General features: G+C 34.8%; 1 protein-coding gene across 1 annotated transcript; it reads left to right on the plus strand.

Moving 5' to 3' along the window:
- The first annotated feature begins 2599 nt into the window (after positions 1-2599).
- Positions 2600-4015, plus strand: LOC140831755 (ethylene-responsive transcription factor ERF062). The gene has a single exon (XM_073195500.1). The coding sequence runs from the start codon at positions 2687-2689 to the stop codon at positions 3899-3901; it is 1215 nt and encodes a 404-aa protein (XP_073051601.1). The 5' UTR covers positions 2600-2686; the 3' UTR covers positions 3902-4015.
- Positions 4016-22786: the final 18771 nt, after the last annotated feature.

A 22786-nucleotide genomic window follows, 5' to 3' on the forward strand; every position in this document is an offset into this window, starting at 1 on the left:
TAATATCATTTTTCCTAATTTATCCATATCAGAAAAATAGTAAAAGTACAGGAAAAAAAAAGAGCGACAAAAATTGAAATTTGACAATATAGAGAATGAAAATTTCAAAAATACAAAATAAAAATGACAATTCCCTTGTTAATTACGAAGCCCTTTACTTTGTTAATAGTGGTGGTGATAATCTCTCTTTATTTTTCTTTATATTACATATTTATTTATTTTAAATAGTTGACTCAATTATCGTTTTTTGGACTTCACTAAAGGGCGTGAGAATACTAATCGCCTCTCCAAATTGTATTTAAAATTAATTAGAGCCAATCATTTGATGACACACATTTTATAATAAAAATATGAAAAAATAAAATAAAATAGATTAGTTAGTTGATAATTAGGTTGAACTCTTTATTAATTATCTCTCTTAAAAAAAATTATACAAAGAGTCAAGTACGTTATTTTAATTAAATAACACATCCAACTATCAGATTCGAAGCACAGTGAAGCAAAAGAGGGCAAAGTAAATCATGTGACTAATCGATAAATTAATCACATGATGTTTCAATAAAGAAAAAAAATTAAGAACCTACCATTAGCTTAGGGGTGGTTCTAATTAAGAGTGATAATAAATTAAAGGAAAAGATGATTTTTTTGTCCCGTAATTTTATCATTTTGCGATTTTGATTTTCTATATTTTCAAATTTGAGTTTTAATAATATATCTTCCGATTTTTGGCATTTTAGTCTTTTTTTTAGAGTATGTCTTCTGTGAGATGGTTTTGTTGGGTGCAATAATTGTCCTTGCTTGGTAGAGCAATCGAACCGTGGTGCTTGTGCTGCTGTGCGGTTTAAAAGATTTGAGTTGCACCATTACCACTAGCTATAGCTTTTGGTAAAGCGGTAAGCACTCGGTCCCACAATTGGTATCAGAGCCAATGTCATGGGTTCGATTCCCATTGATTACAAGAAGTGAAATTATTGGGAGGGAGATTGTTGGGTGCAATAATTGTCCTTACTTGGTAGAGCAATCGAACCGTGGTGCTTGTGCTGCTGTGTGGTTAAAAGTTTGAAATGCACCATTACCACTAGCTATAGCTTTTGGTAAAGCGGTAAGCACTCGGTCCTACAGGTCTCACGAATCTTTATCTGTGAGACGGAACTCAACCGATATTCACAATAAAAAGTAATAATCTTAGCATAAAAAGTAATATTTTTTCATGGATAAACCAAATAAGAGACGTCTCATAAAATACGACCCGTGAGACCGTCTCACACAAATTTTGCTTTTTTTTTTTATCCAGAACGTTGGTATGACACTATACACGTTAACGTCGCATCAAACCTGCATTGGTGTCACATTAGTTCCATGTTGAAAAAATAGTAAAAAATCGAGGGAAAAAAATATTGGAATAATACCAAAATCTGACAATATTAAAGACTAAAATCACAACCACTTAAAAGTCTCATGGCTTGATGGCATTTCCTCTCCCACTTAATTAATAGAACTTAAATAGAGGAGGTAGGTTCTAAACCTAGGAAATTGGTTGGATGTGACCCAACTTTCACCAATTATTTGAATGGGGTTTGTTTGTTGAAAATGAAAATTGTATTGATCAAACAAAATCTATCTCACAGGTCCTCGCATCAAACTTATGTGAATGAGAAATTAATTAATTGTTAAAATAAGCCAATTGAAAATCAATTCGGAAAAGTGAGAAGTCACTTTAGCTACAAGGCAAGGGGTTTTGTAAGAATTGAACCCGAAGGGCCGGCCGGACCTTCCCCGGGAAGAAGCTCCAGATGGAAAACCTCCCTTTGGGATTGAATTAAAAACCTCCGATTCAACGAGACCGAGCGCAAGACCAAGATCGAGAATGGGACTCAACGGCGATCACATATAGTAAAGGTCGCATTGAGTTTTTTAGCTTGCGTTTGGATTGATGGCATTGATTTGATAGATGAATTTCAAATACATCCACCCCAATTATTGATTTTCGAGTTGCTTGAAATCATCAATTGCATGATCTTCAACTTTACATTCTTCTTACTCACATGCATTATAGCACGCGAAAAATCATTATTCGCTTTGATCTCTTATATTTCTTAATCAAGATCACATCAATTATTATTGAAATTATATAATTTTATATAAAATGAATTTGATATATATATATATATATATATATATATATATATATATATATATATATATATATATATAGGTTTGATCTCCTGAACACGCACTATAATGAACAATGCTAAGATGATGTCTACCAATTGGAAGTACAATATCATCACATACAATAAATGGACAGTGAACATAACCACATCTAATAGATGAACATCATCAATGATACCGATGAGGTGTCATTCATCCATTGGATGCGCAATTTATATATATATATATATATATATATATATATATATATATATATATTTTGAAATATAAAAATATGCGTGTCATGGATTGGTATGTCAACACAACATTATAGAAAATGGAGAGCACGAATATATGTTGGAATACGAAAGCGAATATCATATTATTTATTTTAAATTTCTGGTCTTTATGGACAGAAGACATGATCTAGAACAAAGCATTTGCTATAAATATATCACGTTGTCCCCATTTTGTATCATTTCTGTGACTTCGTTTCTCTTACAAACATTCTCGAAAACAAAAGATTCAACAAAAAATGGATCCCTTCTTCTCGAGGCCGAAGGGATCGTCGTCTTGTTCGGAAGGAGTAGCAGGAGGATGGAGATCATTTGCGAACCGGAACGTTTTTTGTGATACAAACGAGACCAATTTAAGCCATGTTGGTAGCAAAATCCAGTTGTTTTCGAGTCCGGAAACTAGTGATTCGCCGGAAAACGAGGTCTTTTCTGATACTATTCCGACTACTCAGCTATTAGATTTTTCAAAAGAAAGTATTGTTCCCGATGAATTTCATGATCATTATTTCTTTCATGGATTCATCAATCCTCTCAATCAAGATTCATCATCAGTGTGTGATCATGAAGGCAGTTATGTTCCCCAAAACTTTCTTGAATCATTTAGATCATCGATTTTTACCAAAGTTTCTGAACCTTTTGTATCATCTTCTTCTGTCAACTCGAAGTTCACAAATCTAGGCTTATATCTCCAAGATCCATCCTCCCTAAAGGGGTGTGAAGAATCACTCAGCTTCGGCGGAAGACGAGAATCCAAATCTTTCTGTGAGAACCCTATATTTTCCACGCCTCAACTCGGTCAAAACCATCTTGATTCAAGCACCGAATGGCTGAAAATCTATCAGAATCAAGAAAATTACTCTTCAAAATGTTCAAGTGATCACCACTGGCTCAACATAACCAAACCGGCGAAATTTCCGGGCCGAAAAGTTCAACAGAAATCTAGTTTGTCATCGGGGAAACTTTTCAGGGGCGTGAGACAAAGGCACTGGGGAAAATGGGTTGCAGAAATAAGGCTACCCCGGAACCGAACGAGGGTTTGGTTGGGAACTTTTGAGACAGCGGAAGAAGCAGCTTTCGCGTACGATACAGCTTCATACATTCTCAGAGGTGATTATGGGCACCTGAATTTCCCAGATTTGAAGCAGAAAATCAAGGAGAATTCGATGAACAATCATACAGCAGCACTTCTTGAAGCCAAATTACAAGCTATCTCGAAAGGGATGCCGGTTTCGAAGAGAAGCATGAGCCAGAAATCTGCGTCCAAGAAAGATTCAGAGAACAAATCAGGATCAGAAATGATCGAATTCGAAAAAACTTCAGAAGGTATTGCATCTGATCTTGATCCAGTTCAACTGAGCAAAATGCCATCTTTGGATATGGACATGATATGGGATGCACTTTCTGTCTCGGATTCACAACTTGGAAATCAGAGAAAATTATACAGTACTGATTAATTTAGGGTTAATCAACAAGGGTTTTCTTCGTGAAAACACAAATTTATAAGATGTCATCTAATTTTACTTTATCTTTCTTTTTGTGGGCTATTTTGTCTGATTCTTGATTTTTCATATGTGTGTTCATTGTTTTTTAGTTGTATAAGTTTGCCCAGAATGAGAAGAAAAGAAATCCAAAAGTTGATGGATTTCAAAGTTAAAGTTACATAAAGAAGATTTCATATGGTTACAAATTGGAAAAATGGCAAAGTAAGTTTGTTGTATAAGTTGATCTAGATAGATTTTGCATTCTAATTTATCAAAGTTTGGTCTTAATATTTCAAAATGAGAAGAAAAAACTTTTCATTTTGGATAAGTTTATTTTAATATATGTAGTATAATTTTATTATTTTCAAATTAAATTAACCAAGCATAAATATTAAATAAGCAATATTAATTGGATTTAGTGATTTCGATAAAAATAAGTTACTAGATGAAACCAAACTCTGACAAGTTGTGTGACTAAAATTTACGAGACCAAAATCCTAATTTCCCATTCAATCTGATTTTCGCCTTAATTTCTAATGACAGACTTAGTTTGATATCAGGTCTCATTATTCGGACCAAAAAACCGGCGGATTTTTCAAGATAGAGGAAAACTTGTCTAAGTAGCTTGTAAGTCATCTTCCACGATGAAATTTGATTCCAAATTTTATTTAGGAAAAATTATAATTTTAGTAATGGCAATTGTCTGTTTTGGATTTTAGTCTTATAATTTGTCAAAGTTTGGTTTTAATACAATAACATAAATTTTTTTTTGGTTTTTTTTTCTCGAAACCGCTAAATCCATCAAATATGATTTATTTGACATCGATTTTCACATACGTGACAAATGTAGCTAGAATTAAGTTATACTCAAATTAAAATTCATCTCATAAAAAAAAAGACATCAATACTTCAAAACAAGAGGAAAAAAATTTGGTGTTTCTCATTATTTTTGTTTATGTATATTTAATTTATGTAATATAAGCTTTATTTTTGTCACATAAGTCATGTAGGAGAGTATCAATGTCAAATAAACAATATCTTGTGTATTCATTAATTTTGGGAAAAAAAATACAAAAACTAAAAAAGTCAAGTTATTAGATGAAAACCAAACTTTGATAAATTTAAGAACTAACACAAAAAAAAGAAGATAATTTACAGGACTAAAATTGTAATTTTCTATTTTATTTAATTATTTACGTTAGTAATGATATTACTTTCCTTTATTATTTCATGATTCCATTTAGTTAATTTAGGGCAAAAACTTGTGTGAGACGGTCTCACGGATCGTATTATGTGAGACGGATCTTTATTTGGATAATCCATTAAAAAGTATTACTTTTTATGCTAAGAGTATTACTTTTTATTGTGAATATGGGTAGGGTTGATCCGTCTCACATATTGTGATCCGTGAGACGGTCTCACATGAGATCTACTCATTATTTTTTATGCAAAGAGTATTATTTTTTATTGTGAATATGGGTAGGGTTGACCCGTCTCACATATTAGAATCGGTGAGATGGTCTCACATGAGATCCACTCTAATTTCAAAACGTAATATTGAGTTTTTTATTTCAAATAAATATTATATTAAAAGTTATCAAATAATCAATAAATTTTCCAATACAATTAAGTAATTTAATGTGTATTGTCACGAAAGACAAATTTGTTTCAAGAAGTTGTAAATCAAATTAAAGCTATTCAATGACGAGCAGGTCTCTTGTGAGACGGTATCACGAATTTTTATCTGTGAGACGAGTCAACTCTATCGATATTCACAATAAAAAGTAATACTCTTAGCATAAAAAATAATATTTTTTTCATAGATGGCCCAAATAAGAGATATGTCTCACAAAATACGACACGCGATACCGTCTCACACAAGTTTTTGTCATGCAATTAATCATCAAATTGCTTGTTTGTATGCATGAATGTCACAAAAAGGAAAAAAGAAAAAATAAATACAATTTATTATGGAATAAAATCGAATTATGAAGAAAAAATTTCGTAATTAATTTCAAGATGTTAAAAGAAGCGCAAATGAAACGAAAGATTGACTTAAGAACTAGTTCTAATCTCTCAAAATATTATTATCAAAATATTATATCAAAAGTATTTTAGGATCAAACTTATAATCGAATTAAGATAAATTTTGACATTATTAAAAGCAAAGGCATCCCCTTTGGCCCACGGTACCTACTGGTCCTGATCAGGGTATTATAGTTATTATTTTTGACTTGACACCCATTCATATTTTAATTAAAATATAATTTTTAAAAGTCAAAATTTTGTACTTTTTTTTTCATCCTCGTCACATATCATGCCTTTTATGAACAAAAATTTTTATAAGAAAAAAAAAACCCACCAAAGATGGTTTTAATTTAATTAGTTAAGGTTGTGATAAGATTGGAATTATTAAAAAAATTAATAGATTAATCCTTAGGCCATAAATAAATTTTAGAATTGACTTTTGTATTATTATCTATACTATAGATCTATGTTATTATAATGTAATAACCATTTAGTGTAAGATAATATTCATTTACTTATTGAGTTTCTTTTGGCATTTTTTATATCTATTTCAATATTTTGTTTGTGGGAATTTTGTAATATCCATTATGTAGTGATGTGGTTTTTTTTTTTAAAAAAAAAATATAGATGACGAGTTTGCTTTTGCGTGAGATTGATTGATTTTGTATTAAAATTTTATACATTTGCAAAATTTTATTTCACTACATCACTAAAAATGGCTGACGATATTATATAGTGATGATTGATTTTGTATTAAAAACGGAAGTGCTCGATATGTCATTTGTTGGTGTAGAATGATTATGCATTATTGTATCTCCTCGGTATATATAAATGTGACTATGACATAACATAAATAGGACTCCAAAAATACATACAAAGATAGAGATGGGTGAGGAGATGACAACATTTGTAAGTCAACAATTCGATGATATAGCAAATCTAAAGAAAATGAAAAATGACTAATTAAATGGTTTTAAGCAGTATTCTAAAAAGCGGGGCTTAAACGCGAAGCGCACCGATAAAGCTCCGCTTTGGAGAAAAAAACGGAACATAAGCGGTCAACTATAGTTTGACTTAATTAAGCGTAATTAAGCGTGTCTTTTTATTTGTTATTTTAAAATAATAAATAAATTGATTTATAATTTAGATGTTGACCTTCCACCTACCAACTTCACGGCTTCACACAAGTTTCTTCTTTCATTCTTCTCTTCTGATTTTTCCATGAAATATCACCAATAATAAACAGCTAAACTATAGCACTACCGATGGGCAAAAGCTGAAATACAAAATGGAAATCGACAACTCTCCTTTTGTAAGTCTCTCATTTTGTTCACCCATTTATGCTTAGTTTCTTACTGTATAATTTTCTTATTATGAAATTTTGTTTGAGCATGAATGTGTTATATTGCCACGATTTTTTTTAAAACAGAATGAACAATGGATTGTTTCTAAAAAATGTAGTTCTTTTATTAGCTTCCATCGTGTATTATTAGCTCGAATTTTGTAGGGATCGATGGAACGAAATGATTCTTTAATGACATCAAATTCTCATTCTACAGACAGTGAATTGAAAAGGGACTCTGGGGATATTGGATGGGATATCGCTGTGTTAGTAGATCCTTAAAATCACAAATCTGTGAAGTGTACCTTGTGTGGTAAAGTTACAACCGGCGGAATTTATAGGCACAAAATCCACATTTCGGGTATTCTAGGAAAATGTGTAAAAGCATGTACGAGGCCAACTGGAGAGCAAAAACAAAAGTGTCATTTAGCAATTGAGGATAATAAGTCTAAGAAACAGGAAAACTTATTTAATGAATCTAAGTTAAGGAATGATGTGTTTATGTCTTTGACTATATGTGAATATGAAGATGATGAAATTGCCATCATTGAGAGAGGGAGTAAAAAAAGATCAACTGATATGGGACCTATTGATCAATTTGCAAAGCCAATTAATGTTGATGATGTTTCTATGAGTGCAAATAAGAAAATCAGACAACAAAATATTACTGATGCAATTGCTAAAGAAAGATTGCTCCAAGTTCATCAATATTTGGCAAGATGGGTGTATGAAGCCAGAATTATTTTCATGCAATTTACAATGATAGTTTCAAAAAATTTGTTGAGGCTTTAGGACAATATGGTCTTGGCTATATCCCTCCTTCACAATACCATCTTAGAGAACCACTTTTAAAAAGAGAGGTGGAGAAAACAAAAGAAACTCTAAAGAAGCAGGAAGAAGAGTGGGAAAATAATGGTTGCTCTATTATGATTGATGGTCGGAGTGATAGGAAAAGAAGAAGTATCATTAATTTTTGTGTGAATTGTAAGTTGGGGACTGCTTTTATTTCATCAAGAGAAGCTTCAAATGAAGCTCACACAGCAAAATACATATTTGAATATGTTACTACATGTATTGATCGGGTTGGGGCTAAAAATGTGGTGCAAATTGTGACCGACAATGCCTCAAACAACATGAATGCCGCGAATTTGTTAGCATTAGAAAGATCCAACATATTTTGGGCATCATGCTCAGCTCACACCATAAATCTTGTGCTTGACGGAATTTATAAACTTCAAATGTTCAATGGAGTGATCAAGAAGGCAAAATTTTTTTTGTATTTTCATTTATGCTCATCACAAGACCTTGGAATTGATGAGAAAGTTTACAAAAAGAGAGATAGTTAGGCTGGGTTGTTGGAACTTTTTAAGTTCGCAATCTTGATTTTGATGTTAACAAAACTTGTTATTGTGTTTCTAACATATTTACTCAAGTGTGAAGTTGCAAACACAAGAAGCTAGCTGAAACTGAATTTTGCACAAACTGAATTTCTGGCGAGCTTCGGTATTTTGATGATATCTCTCAACTGGATTATCCAAATGACAATCCGCCAAATTGACTGATTAGAAAACGCAATTTGGAACAAATCATATTTCACGTCAGTTGGGCAAAATCGGATGTTATCATGGTCTAACTGATCGCTCAATTACCGAACTGATCACACGAAAACAGCAATCAGTTGTGTTTGAGCAACTGCCGTATTTTGGTCATATCTCTCAGCTCGGTTATCGAAACGAAGCGATTCAGTATGCGTTGGAAAGCTAAGACAAAGATCTACAAATCATTCTTATAAGTCAAAGTCTGAATCGAAGCTTATGATGCTGATAAATGACGATGAAGCTACTGGTTCTGCACAAACTGAAATCAGCTAGGCTGATTTCAGCACACCAGCTGAAACTGAACCAGCTGAAGACCAGTTGAACTGAACCAGACCAACTGAACCAGTCCGACTGAGTGACCAGTTGAATTGACCAGAGTTGACCAGTTGACCAGAGTTGACCAGTCGGGAAAATGCCCAGCAAGCTGAATTTGACCGTTGCAATCTCGGAAACAGTACAGAAACTTTTCAAACGGTCATATTCTTGTGTCTAACGTATATATCAGTGTTGGAGCCTATAAATACAACATCTTGAAGATCAAACAAGAGCTTTTGAAGTGGATTCAAAGCATGGGCAGTTAGCATGAATATATTAGCTAGTTGAGAGCACAAGCCCTTGTGTGAGGGTACATTTGAGATGTACACTGTAACTGATAAATTCCTCACACACAATCACTCACACATATAGAAGAGAGTTGAACTTCAAAGATTAGTTGAGTGAGTCTTGCACAAAGACGTAAAACTTGTGTATGTAGTCTTTGCATATGAGACATTAAACAATATGCTGATTGTGAGGTGCTGCCTACAATCTTGAGTGCTAGGAGTTCTAGTTGGGTGCTGCCCTTCCGGATCGGGTTTGTACAAAGAGTTGTATGAATCAAAGTCTTCTAGTGGATCCTTCCCAAGGGGAAGAAGGGGTGACGTAGGAGTGTTTGAAATCTCCGAACATCCATAAACAAATTCCTGTCTATTTGTTTGTTGCATTTACTTATCATTTCCATAGTTTTAAAGATGCAATTGTTGAAGCATTTTTTTGTGTTCTTCAAATACCAAAATATTGTATACCAAGTGTTTGATAAAATGCTTCAACTGAGATACTTTTACTCATTCAACTTGCATATATTTTAAATGCTTTACAAAATATTTGATTGGTTTCTACGAAGGATTATTTCGAGTATCTTCCGCTTGGTTTTTAACCAAACTTGATTTAATTCATCGGTGTTCAATATTTCAAGAACCGAGATATTGTAGCTCATCGATTTCCCCCCTAACCGATCCTATCATGGGTGTAACTAGATTTGCCACCTCTTTCTTAACATTGCAAAGTTTGCTTGATAAGAAACAAGAGTTGAGAAATATGATGACTAGCAATGAATGGGATAACACTATATGGTCTAGGAGCAAAAAAAGAAAAGAGGCATTTGATGTTATTGTCCCCAATGATTTTTGGAACTCGATAGATTTGTGCTTGCGAGTATTCACTCCATTGGTAAAAGTTCTTAGACTTGCTGATAGAGAGGAGAAACTTTTTATGGGTTTTGTGTATGGAGAGTTATTGAATGCAAAGGATGAAATTAAAAATGTTGAAGAAAGAAAGTGATTATGAGCCAATTTTAGACATTATTGATGCAAAAAGTAAAGGTCGTCTTGATAGTCCAATTCATATGACAACTTATCTTCTGAATCTATATTATTTCTTCAAGAATCAAAGCATCAAAGATGATCATTTGATAACAAATAATATGATCACTACTGTTGAAAAGTTCTTTCCTGATGTTCAAATGCAAAATCATGTGATAAATGTTGAGTTGCAAAAATACACACAAAAAGAAGCAGCATTTGGAAAAAAAATAGCATTAAGCGGATGCCTAAACAATTATCAAATTTACAATCCAGGTATGTAAACATTATTTTATTTCTTTTCATGTTTATATATTATTGTTGACACATATCATGATATTTTTATCTCTTTTCTTTAATTGATAGTTAGTTGGTGGGACTTATATGGCAATGAGGTGCCAAATTTGAAAGTGATGGCAAAAAAGATTCTTGGTTTAACTACTAGTTCGTCGGGTTTTGAAAGGAATTGGAGTGTCTTTGAAGGGGTAAATATTTACTTCATTATACTTTACTTTTGTGGCAATATGATATTGTAGCTTACTAAATTTTTTCTTTTGTTTTTAATGTAGAGAGACACTAAAAAAGAAATAGACTAGATACTACAAGGATGAATAATCTAGTGTATATCCAATTCAATGCAAGATTGATGAACAAGAAAAAGAGAAATAATAAATTTGAGACTTTACAAGAAAGTGATATTAGCAAAGCTAAATTTTGGATGGTTGAAAATTGTGATGATGAAGGTGAGATGGAGATGGACACTTTACAACCTAAAAGTAATATCAATGTCCATGTTCAAGGAGACTTTGATGATATATCGGATGATACAAAAGATGAAATAAACGAAGAAGGAGATTTTGATTAGAATCTGAAAATGATTTGACCAATATTTAGCATTTTTTGATGTGGTGTAGTTGCAAAAACAACTAAATATTTCAATTTTGAGATTCTTATACTTCTATAAAAATGAAAATTAATGCGTTATATATTATACTTATTTATCATATTTATGAAGTATTTATTTTTATCTATTTATTGGTTTAAGATAATTACAACTATGCTAAAAATCAAAAAACGCTTTTTTACGCTTAAAATCGTACTAATCTCGCTTAAGCCTGAAAAGCTTGAAGCTCGACGTTCGCGCTTCGGGACGCTTCGCGCTTTTTAGAACCTTGGTTTTAAGGACATGAATTAATTATGGTATGCATGTTAACATGTTTAAAATGTAGTTTTATTTTAGAATGAATAAAACTGTGTTTTTAAAGGGTATTCGAGACGCGATCGAGGAATGGAGACCATTGACCATATGAGAGAAAATATTTTATTAAATGATTAATTTTAATTATTTAATATATGGTATATGTTACATGGTATTTTCAAAAAAGAAGTGTTTTTACACGCCGAGTCGTATTTTTAAAACGGTATTAGATCTTCGACGAAAATAATTAGATTTTCGACGAAAATATGAACTTTTGAGAACACGGCTAATAATTTCACAAATTTTCCTAAACAAATTATTTAAAATATTAACTATGGGGTTTAATGAGCCTATTATACGATATTAATGAGCCTAAACTTAAACTAGGAGTTTTAATTAATAACTAAAAGCATAAAACCCTACCCCAAACACCATAATTCACACGTCCCTTCACCTAAAAATTTCTAGGACTCTCCCCTCCCCATTGACACACGTACACACGAGAATTTGGGAAGGCAAGTACACAAAATCTTTGAAGAAAATTCAGCAAGGTCCATCTCTGCCAACGTTCTTCGCATCGTCAAATTGTTTTCGAGCGAAATATACACAAATGCACGCCTTAATATTATTTTTTCTCATCCATCACAACATAATATATGTTTGATGCATGTTTGCATGAAAGAAATATGAACCCTTGTATTATTTTTGTTTTTATGTCGTATTATGCCAAGAAGTCAAGTTTTTATGATTTAAAACTCTTGCTATTAATGCACGAAGGGGCTGCCACGATAAGGACACCAAAAGGGATGAATTTATGAGGGTTTAGAAGTTTTAAGTGTGGCTGCATAAGGGTTGGACGTGAGGGGTAAGGAGTTGCACGAAAATTAGAGTCCTAGATGGCTAGGGTTCTTCGGCTAGGAGTCCTCTAGGGCCACAGTCTCTAGCAGCTGCTAGGGTTTGTCCAGGAGACCTAAAGGGCTATAAGATGGTTCAAGGGTGGTCGCATGTGGCTCGGTTCGAGGGCTGGTGCGATCACATGAGAAAAGTCACGCATGGCTCCTAGGGCACGGTTGGAAGTATTGGGCACGTTTGGGGAGTTCAGTTGTGGGGACCCTGATGCTAATCAAGTTCTTAATCATTATTGGGACTAATTAATCAATTATAAAACAGGGTCTAATTTTTTTTTTTAAATACAAAGCGGAAACGTAATGTAATTTACTCAAATTACATATTAAACATGAACATACAAATCTTGTGTTATCTACAAGAATTCAACTAGGTTCAACTACATATCAGTGCTGAATCTTATGCTGCTTCGAAGCCCGGATCTCCACGCTATCTAATCTTCTCTCATCCTCTTCTTGACCCTGATCCAGCCCCACCTGTTGTCATGCACACATACAAAACAAGACAACAGCCGGATAACTCCGGTGATATATAAATATCCCAGTATAAACAATGTATACATGCAATCATATAAAAGCATATACAAAAGCATATATAAGAAATATTCTTAACCTATATCAAATCAGAAACATAAATCAATATCAAGCATTCAATAATCATGAATGATATAAACAATGCAAATCAACATTTCATATCAGACTCAACTCAACCGACGCGTCGTCTCAGACTCGACTCCACTGACGCGTCGTCTCAGACTCGACTCAACTCTAACCTAGGGATCCCGATGTTTGGATATAGGTAATTATATCGAATCTCAGTCGATAGTAATGGATCAATCCCTAAACGGCATCGATATAATTCATATATCAATGCCTGGGCGAATCAGCCGCAGAATTGACGAATCAGTCAAGAATTAGGCGAATCAGCCAATAAACAGACGAATCAGCCTGTAATTAAGCGAATCAGCTTAAGTTTAGACGAATCAGTCAATAGCCAGACGAATCAGCCGGTAATTAAGCGAATCAGCTTAAGTTTAGACGAATCAGTTAATAATTAGACGAATCAGTCAATAACCAGACGAATCAGCCGGTGACTAGGCGAATCAGCCGGTGACTCAACGACTCAGTAATCAATACATACAGTCAGTATCTAAGCAAATCAATCGATGACTAGCGAATCAGCAGTCATTACATGCAGTGGCTATAAATCAATAGACTACAATCATAAGTCTCATCAATTGCAAATATCAATGCAATAAATGAAAGTATGTGATTTAGGGAGACTCGAGTCAAACCTCACTCGAGTTGTGTAATCCCAACTCAACATTAATTTATACCTTTCTTTCTGATATTCTGACCCTGTCGAAGTCTCGAACTCAAAGCCTGTCAATACTCAATCTGACAATCACAATATCGAGGGTACAATATCAATACACCACTCAATCAATACTGGATATAATCAGAATCCAATCAAATTCTGTTTCAACGGCATAACATCATAATCTCAATATATCCAGCAATACCATATCAGGCAGATATCAATTCTAACATCTCATAATCGATAATCACTCAATCTGGATATCAATTCTTATTCAACTCAACTCTACAAATCATAACAATTCCATAATCAGTCCGTTTCTTGATCTGACTTCGATTCTATGATGTCTAATATGTCAAGAACAACATATATGAGTTCCATTCCATTATGACAATATCATAATTTCAAAGCATATTAAAACGTAGCAAAACTTACGTCCAGTTTTACGTTGCTAGGAACTCGATAGCGAAGTCGGATTCAAAATCAGACGGACGGATTTCTCACAAAAGGCGTAAGGATTTTCTATAACCTTCCGCGACCCCTTTTCTCGATTTCTTCTTCTTCTGATTCTTTGAGAAATTTCGTGCATATGTATATATATATATATACACACACCTCGTGCATGTAAGGCAGGTGTCTAACACCTTCGTGCACCACGACTCGCGCTCGGGCGGTAATAAATTTCTGCCCGGGCGCGAGCTCGGCGCTCGGGCGGTCAAAATCTGCCGCCCGGGCGCGGGGCGCTCTGTCTCCCTGCACTACTCGATGGCGCTCGGGCGGTCAAAAACTACCGCCCGGGCGCCAAGCTTTCTGCCCGAAGCTTCTTTTATTGAACATTGGCGCTCGGGCGGTCAAAAACTACCGCTCGGGCGCCAATAGTTCTGTCCAATTCTCGTATAATTCATATACTTGGCCCCGTTCGGTCTCAGCATAATGCATCCATAATCATATCAGTTCATCATCGATAAATCATCTCAGATTACGTTAATCATTTCAGATTACGTTAATCAAATTCTTGAGCATTACATCAGTTCTGTCCAGTGGGTATTCTAGGATTCGATCATGGTCCTAGGAGGATCAACTAAGGTCTGGTCATAGCGGTTAAGGGCTGGAGCTGAGGCAAGCTAGAGTTCGAACCAACTAGAGCTAGGGTTCTTTTGTGAATAAAATTCCAACAGCTTCCTAGGCTTGTTCAAAGGCTTTAATGGGCTTGATTTGGGTTATATATGGTATAACTAGGTGTTATTAAGCTATGGTTCGAGTTTGTTTAAGTTTCGAGTTAATACGAGTTAAAACCGGGATGTACGTCTAAGTTTAAAAACGAATTGGGAAATTAGTCGAGAAATTTAAGTTTACGTCTAAGAAATATTTATGGGTGTATTTTAAAATGTTGTGTTAAGTTTGGAATGATTTGGGTCGTCGTTTTTTGATCTAAGAATAAATTGGGGAAGTTAGGGTTTCAGGAGCAAAACAGTCATTTTACACCTGAAAAATGTTAGACGTCCTGGAAGATCCATGAATGCGGTAAATAATGTTAAAATGTTTATGTCAAATGTTTATTAAATTTTATGATGAAATGATAACGCTAAAAGATATATTACATGCTTGGTTCAACAGAAAAACGATTTATACGTGCATGGATTTTTATAAGTGATGGAAATATGAAATATTAAAGGAGGTGAATTGATTGTGACTAATACGATGATATGTAAGGTCAAAGTTCAGTTGACATGTGAGAGTTTCGCTGATGTCTCCGCCACCCGGTACCGTGATAATACTTACATAGATCTATCGACCTTCAGCTAATACGAAAGTCATAATTGATGACTTGAATTCAATAAAAAGGAAAACATATATGTATATGATGAAAATGAAAAATATATAATGAAAGGAAATATGTTTAAGTTTATGTTCATGAAAAAGTACATTATTAAAAGTATTTTCGATGTTGTTTGTGAATGTATATATATTACTTGTTATCATGATTATGATTTGCTGAGTCAATAGATTTACTAGGTGTGATCGATGCAGGTGAGCATGAGATTGATGTTAATGGAGGTCTTGATAGTTGATCTTATTGGACCGAAAGTGCACACAACCCATGGACCTTCGTTAGTTTTCCGCAAATAGAACTAGTTTATGATTTATGATTTCTGGAAGATTTTATGACTTATGATACTTTTAAGAGGTTTTTGAAAGGATGTTAGAATTAAGTTTATTTTTGAAATAATGTTAGTTTAAGTTTATTGACATTTTACGATTTTATGCTTTGAATTGCTTTCTTTTGGATTTTCAAATAATAGTTAGTTGATTTATTTTAAATGGTGCAAAAGTATTTAAAAATATATATATGTATATACTTAGTAGTTTCGGTTGAATATTTGGAAAAAAAATTCTAGTACTTTTTAAGAAAAACGATTAGTGGACGTTTCAACATCCAACCTCAGCTGCAAGCTACATTGAAGGACTCTCCACCTGGTGCTGTAAAACCTCTTGAGAGACCTACCATGGTGGCAAACGGCAACCACAACAGTAGCCCCCAAGAAATACCAAGGTTAAGATTCTAGTTTTTAATAGTTTAATAACAATAATAATAAACATAAACAATGCATAAATATATTTATGAATACAATATGAATTGCTTGTAATTGAGCTCAACATGAACAAGATATCAGGAGCCAATAAGCTGTACGATAACAACCAAAACAACGACCGAGCAAAAACACACAAGAGAGATATGTCATAATGCAACTAAACTTTCCAAGTCAAGTATGCGAGGATTTCCATGGTGTGCTACAAAACTGAAACTACAACTCATCTTCATACCGTTATCAAATAGAACAAGAAGGCATAATACCACAATATGTGACACAATCCCAAGTGAACTCATCACAGATACAACACTATCATGGATTTGATTCATTAATGAGAAATTAGAGGTTTCGATAAAGGCCTTCAAGACCACCGTGATTTCGGCCTCAACCTCGTCCACATGTCGAATCTCAATCGAACAAGCTATAATTTCACACTAGAGGGTAAAATTAAACTATTAAAAAGTCCTTAAAATCAAAAGACAACATGCTTGAATAGGAATTGAACTCGCACAACCAAATCTCATAGAGATCGCGGTTGAATATTTCAATAAATAGGAAAAAATGTGGGGCTAGCTTGAAATCCTTCAAAAGTTCAAAATGAAACAGTTCAAGACCTGAAATCCACAAAGAAATGACCGGAAATTGCAAGATAAAGTTGTGCAACTTCTGTTAGCGATAGGGATTCGGGTCTCACAATATGCAGCTCAAATCAAACGATTTAAGGTTTAGAAGGAAGCTTAGGACTCCAGCTTCTAAACCCCTTAAACCATTTTCGGATTCAGACATAACAGAATGACGATACTGTGGAAAATTGGTGCAATTAGGGTTTAGGGGAGAGGGATCGTCATTTCTTATGAGAGAGGAGAGAACGAGAGAATATATTTATGATATGTGTGTGTGTGAATTGATGTGTCTCGTATACTATTTATAGTAGATGCTCAAAAAGGACCTGGTTTTGCATATTTTTAATAGGCAAAAACTTGTGTGAGACGGTCTTACGGGTCTTATTTTGTGAGACGAGTCTCTTATTTAGGCCATCCTTGAAAAATATTACTTTTTATGCAAAAAGTATTATTTTTTATTGTGAATATCGGTTGAGTTGGCCCGTCTCACAAATTAAGATTCGTGAGACTGTCTCACAAGCGACCTACTCTTTTCAATATTCATGTGTTATTTAAATTCTAACATGTACTTTTTTTCGTCTAAATTTCCTATATCCGACAACACATATATTTAACTCGATTTTCTAATTTATTTAACAAGAATAATTATTTTATTTTAACATCTCGATAATTATTCTAAAAGATGTCAAATTAACGGATAATAAATTAAGAACATCACATTTTTCCACCTCATACAACAAATTTCATCATCTAAATTTTCTGTTTCAACACACACACACACTTACATAACAACATAGATACAAGAGCAAATCCTATTACAATTCCACTATAGGAAATAGCCACAAACATCCTATCATGTGGCATCGTTTTGTCTCATTTAGATGTACATATACTCATTTCTGTTGGTCCCACGTGCGGAATTTGAGATAATAAACCTGAAAATAAAAAATAACTAGACACCAAGATTTAAGTGGAAAACCCCTGAAAATTATTAGGATAACAACCATGGGCAAGATGAAAAGAATTCCACTATAATATTTTGTGGTGTACAACTTACTCACAGTTTTTCCAAAGAGAACACACACTCTCTCTTAATACAGGAGAACAAGCACCTCACAAATATTATAGAACTAAGCACTCAAATGCTATAGAATGATAGAAAACTCGAAGAATAGATGATTTCAGAATGAAAGGGGGAGCTATATTTATAGAGCCTCTGTCAGTGTGAAAACGAGTATTAAAACGCATTTTCTCCTCTTCAAAGTATGAAATTCAAATTTTCCAATTTTGCCAATTCAAAGAAGTCTGCACCAATTGTACATTAAATGATGTCTGCAACCTTTGACCCCACCTATTTCCGACATTTCTCCCACCTGGAGATTTGATTTATAATCAAACACATCTCCACACATCCTTGCAATCTTGCCATTACCTGCTGCTTACGTTTCTGCTAGTCCACTTGAGGATCTACACCACTCAAACTTATTAGTGTTAACTGGCTTTGTCAGAAAATCAGCTATATTATCTTTTGTATGGATCTTCTGCATATCCACACTTCCTTCTTCTACTAATTCTCTCACAAAGTGAAATTGGAATCTAATGTGTTTAGTCCTGGAATGAAAGGCTGGATTCCTTGCGATGTGCAAGGCACTTTGACTATCACAAAACAAAGAAACCTTCTCTTGTTTGTGCCCGATCTCTTCCAATAACATTTTAATCCACATTGCCTCCTTGCAAGCTTGAGTAGCTGCCATGTATTCTACCTCTATTGTAGATAACGCCACAACTGTCTGTAGTTTTGAAACACAGCTTACTGCCCCCCTTGCAAATGTAAACACATAACCAGTAGTAGATTTCCTCTTGTCAGGATCACCTGCATAATCTGAATCCACATAGCCCCTGAGTGTAAAATCTGATCCTCCATAACATAATGCAGCATTCGAGGTACCCTTAATGTATTTAAAGATCTTTTTAACAGTGCTCCAATGCTCTCATCCAGGATTCACCATATACCGACTAATTGCTCCCACTGCTTGAGCAATGTCCGGTCTTGTACAGATCATGGTGAACATCAAACTTTCCACTACTGATGCATATGATACTTGATACATCTACATCCTCTCTGCTTCACTGCTAGGACACATCTCGGAGGATAACTTGAAGTTAACAGGAAGAGGGTCGATATTGGCTTACTATCTTGCATGTTGAAGCGTTGCAAGATTTTATTCAAATAATCTTTCTAGGAAAGCCAAATATTTCTGTTACTTCTGTCTCGGTGAACTTGCATCCCTAGAATCTTGTTTGCTGGTCCCAAGTCCTTCATATCAAATTCCCTAGCTAATTGTGCCTTCAATCCTTGAACATGTTCTTTATTGGGGTCTGCTACCAACTTGTCGTCCTCATACAACAGCAAAATAATATAATCATCACCAGACCTCTTGAAATATGTACAAGGGTCTGCACTCAATCTGTTGTATCCAAGGCTCATGATATAGGAATCAAATCTCTTGTACCAACACCTCGGCGCCTGTTTGAGACCGTATAGAGATTTCTTCAACCTGCAAACCAAGTTCTCTTTGCTCTTTTCCGCAAAACCTTCAGGCTGGAGCATATAGATTTCTTCTTCAAGATCTCCATGAAGAAACGCCGTTTTCACATCTAACTTTTATAGATGTAGGTCAAACACCGCACACAATGCCAACATACTCTGACTGTTGTAAGCCGAACCACATGAGAAAATATCTCATTGAAGTCAATATCTTCTTTCTGAGCATACCCTTTTACCACAAATCTAGCACGATACTGCTCCACTTCGTTATTACCATCACGCTTGATCTTATAGACCCATCTGTTTCCAATAGCTTTCCTCACTTGTGGTAATGTAACAAGATCCCAAGTTTTATTCATGTCTAATGCCTCCAACTCTTCTTGCATTGCTATCATCCACAAGGATACATCCGAGCTTTGAGTAGCCTCGTGGAAACTCCATGTCTCACCATCCTCTGATAATAGACAATATGAAATCTTGCTTTCAGTGACATAATCTGAAAGCCAACTTGATGGTCTTCTGTCTCGAGTTGACTGCCTCACATTGGAAACCTCAGACTCAACGTGTTCTTGTTCTTCGTGCTCTGGTACTGCTTCACAAGAAACTCGACTTTCGTCCATCTAATTTTCCACTTGAATATAGTAGTTTCTGAATTCAATTTGCCTTTGTTTCCCTTTACTTTATCTTCCTCGAAGATAACATCTCTGCTGATGACAAGCTTGTGAACAGTAGGATCCCACAAGCGAAACCTCTTTACTCCATCAGTATATTCCAAGAAGATACACTTTCTGGATTTCGAATCCAACTTCGATCTTTCTTGCTCATTGTACAGAACGTACACAGGACTTCCAAATGTATGCAAATGAGAATAATCTGTCAGCTTCCCGGTCCACATCTGCATCGGAGTCTTCATATCAATCGCTACTGACGGAGAACGATTGATAATATAACAAGCGGTTTTGACTGCTTCTGCCCAAAATGACTTTTCTAGACCTGCAGTCCTCAACATAGCTCTTGCTCTGTCCAACAAGGTTCTATTCATCCGTTCCGCTACTCCATTCTGTTGAGGTGTGTAAGCTGTCGTGAATTGTCTTTTGATACCTTCACGTTGACAATATGCATCAAATTCGTCACTGGTATATTCTCCTCCATTGTCAGTCCTTAGACACTTGATTTTCTTTTCAGAATCAAGTTTAACCCGTGCTTTGGATTCTTTGAAGATCTGGAAAACATCTGATTTCTTCTTGATTGGATACACCCAACATCTCCTAGAGAAATCATCAATGAACGAGACAAATTATTTCGCTCCTCCTAGGGATACAGCCGGTGCTTGACAAACATCCGAATGAATCAGCTCTAATATACTTTTGCTTCTAGCAGTAGAAGTGCAAAACTTTAATTGTGTTATTTACTGGTAACACAGTGCTCACAAAAGGGTAGTGACACTTTTGTAAGTCCCGGCAGCAGCTTCCGTTCTGAGAGAATTTTCAATACCGTTCTGACACATGCCGAGCTTTCTATGCCATAACACTGTTAATTCTTCTCCTGAACCAATTGATGCAACAGTTAGTTCTGTCTCTTTGTGTGTTTCTCCAAAAAGTACATACATATTTGCAGCAAATTTTTCCGCCTTCATAACCACAAGCGCACCCTTTACAATTTTCATGATCTCGTTCTCGATATGGGTTTTGCACCCGATTTCATCCAATTTCCCCAAGGAGCAAGGACAAAAGATTTTTCGTCAGTCCCTTCACATGTCGTGCCTCCTGTGTGGTGCGAACGATGCCATCAAACATTTTAATTTTGATAGTACCGACCCCAGAGATTCTCAAGGCATGATAATTTCTCATGAATACAGATTCTCTTGAGACTGGTTCATAATGATCAAACTATTCTCTCCGAGACGTCATGTCCCACGTCGCTCCTGAATGCATAATCCATGTGTCACAAAATTTGTGTCTGCCTTCTACAACTGTTGCCGCTTCGCTGAATAATATTTCACCACTGCCTGAAGTACTAGCAACATTTCCTTGAGAACTTTTATCGATACTCGTACACTCTTTCTTGAAGTGCCCTTTAACGTCACATTTAAAGCAATAAATATTTTTCTTCTTACTTTGGCTCCCACTGGAGTCACGGTCCATATATCTTCCTCTTATCATCGGTAAAGCATCTGCCTGATTCGAAGTTACCAACCTATCTTCCTTATTCTCGCGCCGGCTTTCTTCTCCGAGAACCACAGTTAAGACATCGTCGAATTTTAGAAACCCATAAGAATATTGTTGGTAATGTTGATGATAAGTTGATCGTATGAATCTGGTAGACTTTGAAGTAGAAGCTCCGCACGTTCATTTTTCCCTATCTTATGCCCCATGGAAGTGAGTTGAGCAAATAGAGTATTTAGTGTGTTGATATGGTCGGTCATCAAAGTAGATTCCGCCATCCGAAGAGTATAAAGTCTTCTATTTAGGAAAATCATGTTGTGTAGTGACTTGACCCCGTACATCTTTGTCAGAGTATCCCAAATAACTTTTGTTGTTTTTATCTCAGAGATACTTGACAATACTTCGTCTGCTATAGCCAAGTGTAAATTGGCAACGACATTATCATTCATCTCATTCCACTTTCCATCATCCGTAATCTCCACCGGTCTATATCCAATAGCTGCCAAGCCATTATTCTTTCTTAAAAATGCTTGTATCTTTATTTTCCACAGCATAAAATTACTTCCATTTAAATGTCTACAACAATTTTAGTAGACTGGACAAAATAATCTCGCCTTAATAAAAAAAGCTCAAAAAATCTTTTCTGATGTGGAAGATCAGTCTAGCCTGCAACCACAGAGCATACTCAGAATTTTAAGAAATTTTAAACCAATGCTCTGATACCACTTGTTGGTCCCACGGAATTGGAGATAATAAAACCCGAAAATAAAGAATAAACTAGGTATCGAGATTGACGTGGAAAACTCCTAAAAATTATTAGGGTAAAAACAACAGGCAAGATGAAAAGAATTCCAATATAATATTTTGTGGTGTACAACTCACTCACTGTGTTTCCAAAGCGAACACACACTCTCTTAATA

The sequence above is a fragment of the Primulina eburnea genome, chromosome 5 (assembly GCF_022965805.1).
Source record: "Primulina eburnea isolate SZY01 chromosome 5, ASM2296580v1, whole genome shotgun sequence".
Lineage (NCBI taxonomy): Eukaryota > Viridiplantae > Streptophyta > Magnoliopsida > Lamiales > Gesneriaceae > Primulina > Primulina eburnea.

Bases quoted from the DNA above. Each gene is read 5' to 3' on its own strand.
- LOC140831755 (XM_073195500.1), top strand. From the start codon at position 2,687: ATGGATCCCTTCTTCTCGAGGCCGAAGGGATCGTCGTCTTGTTCGGAA.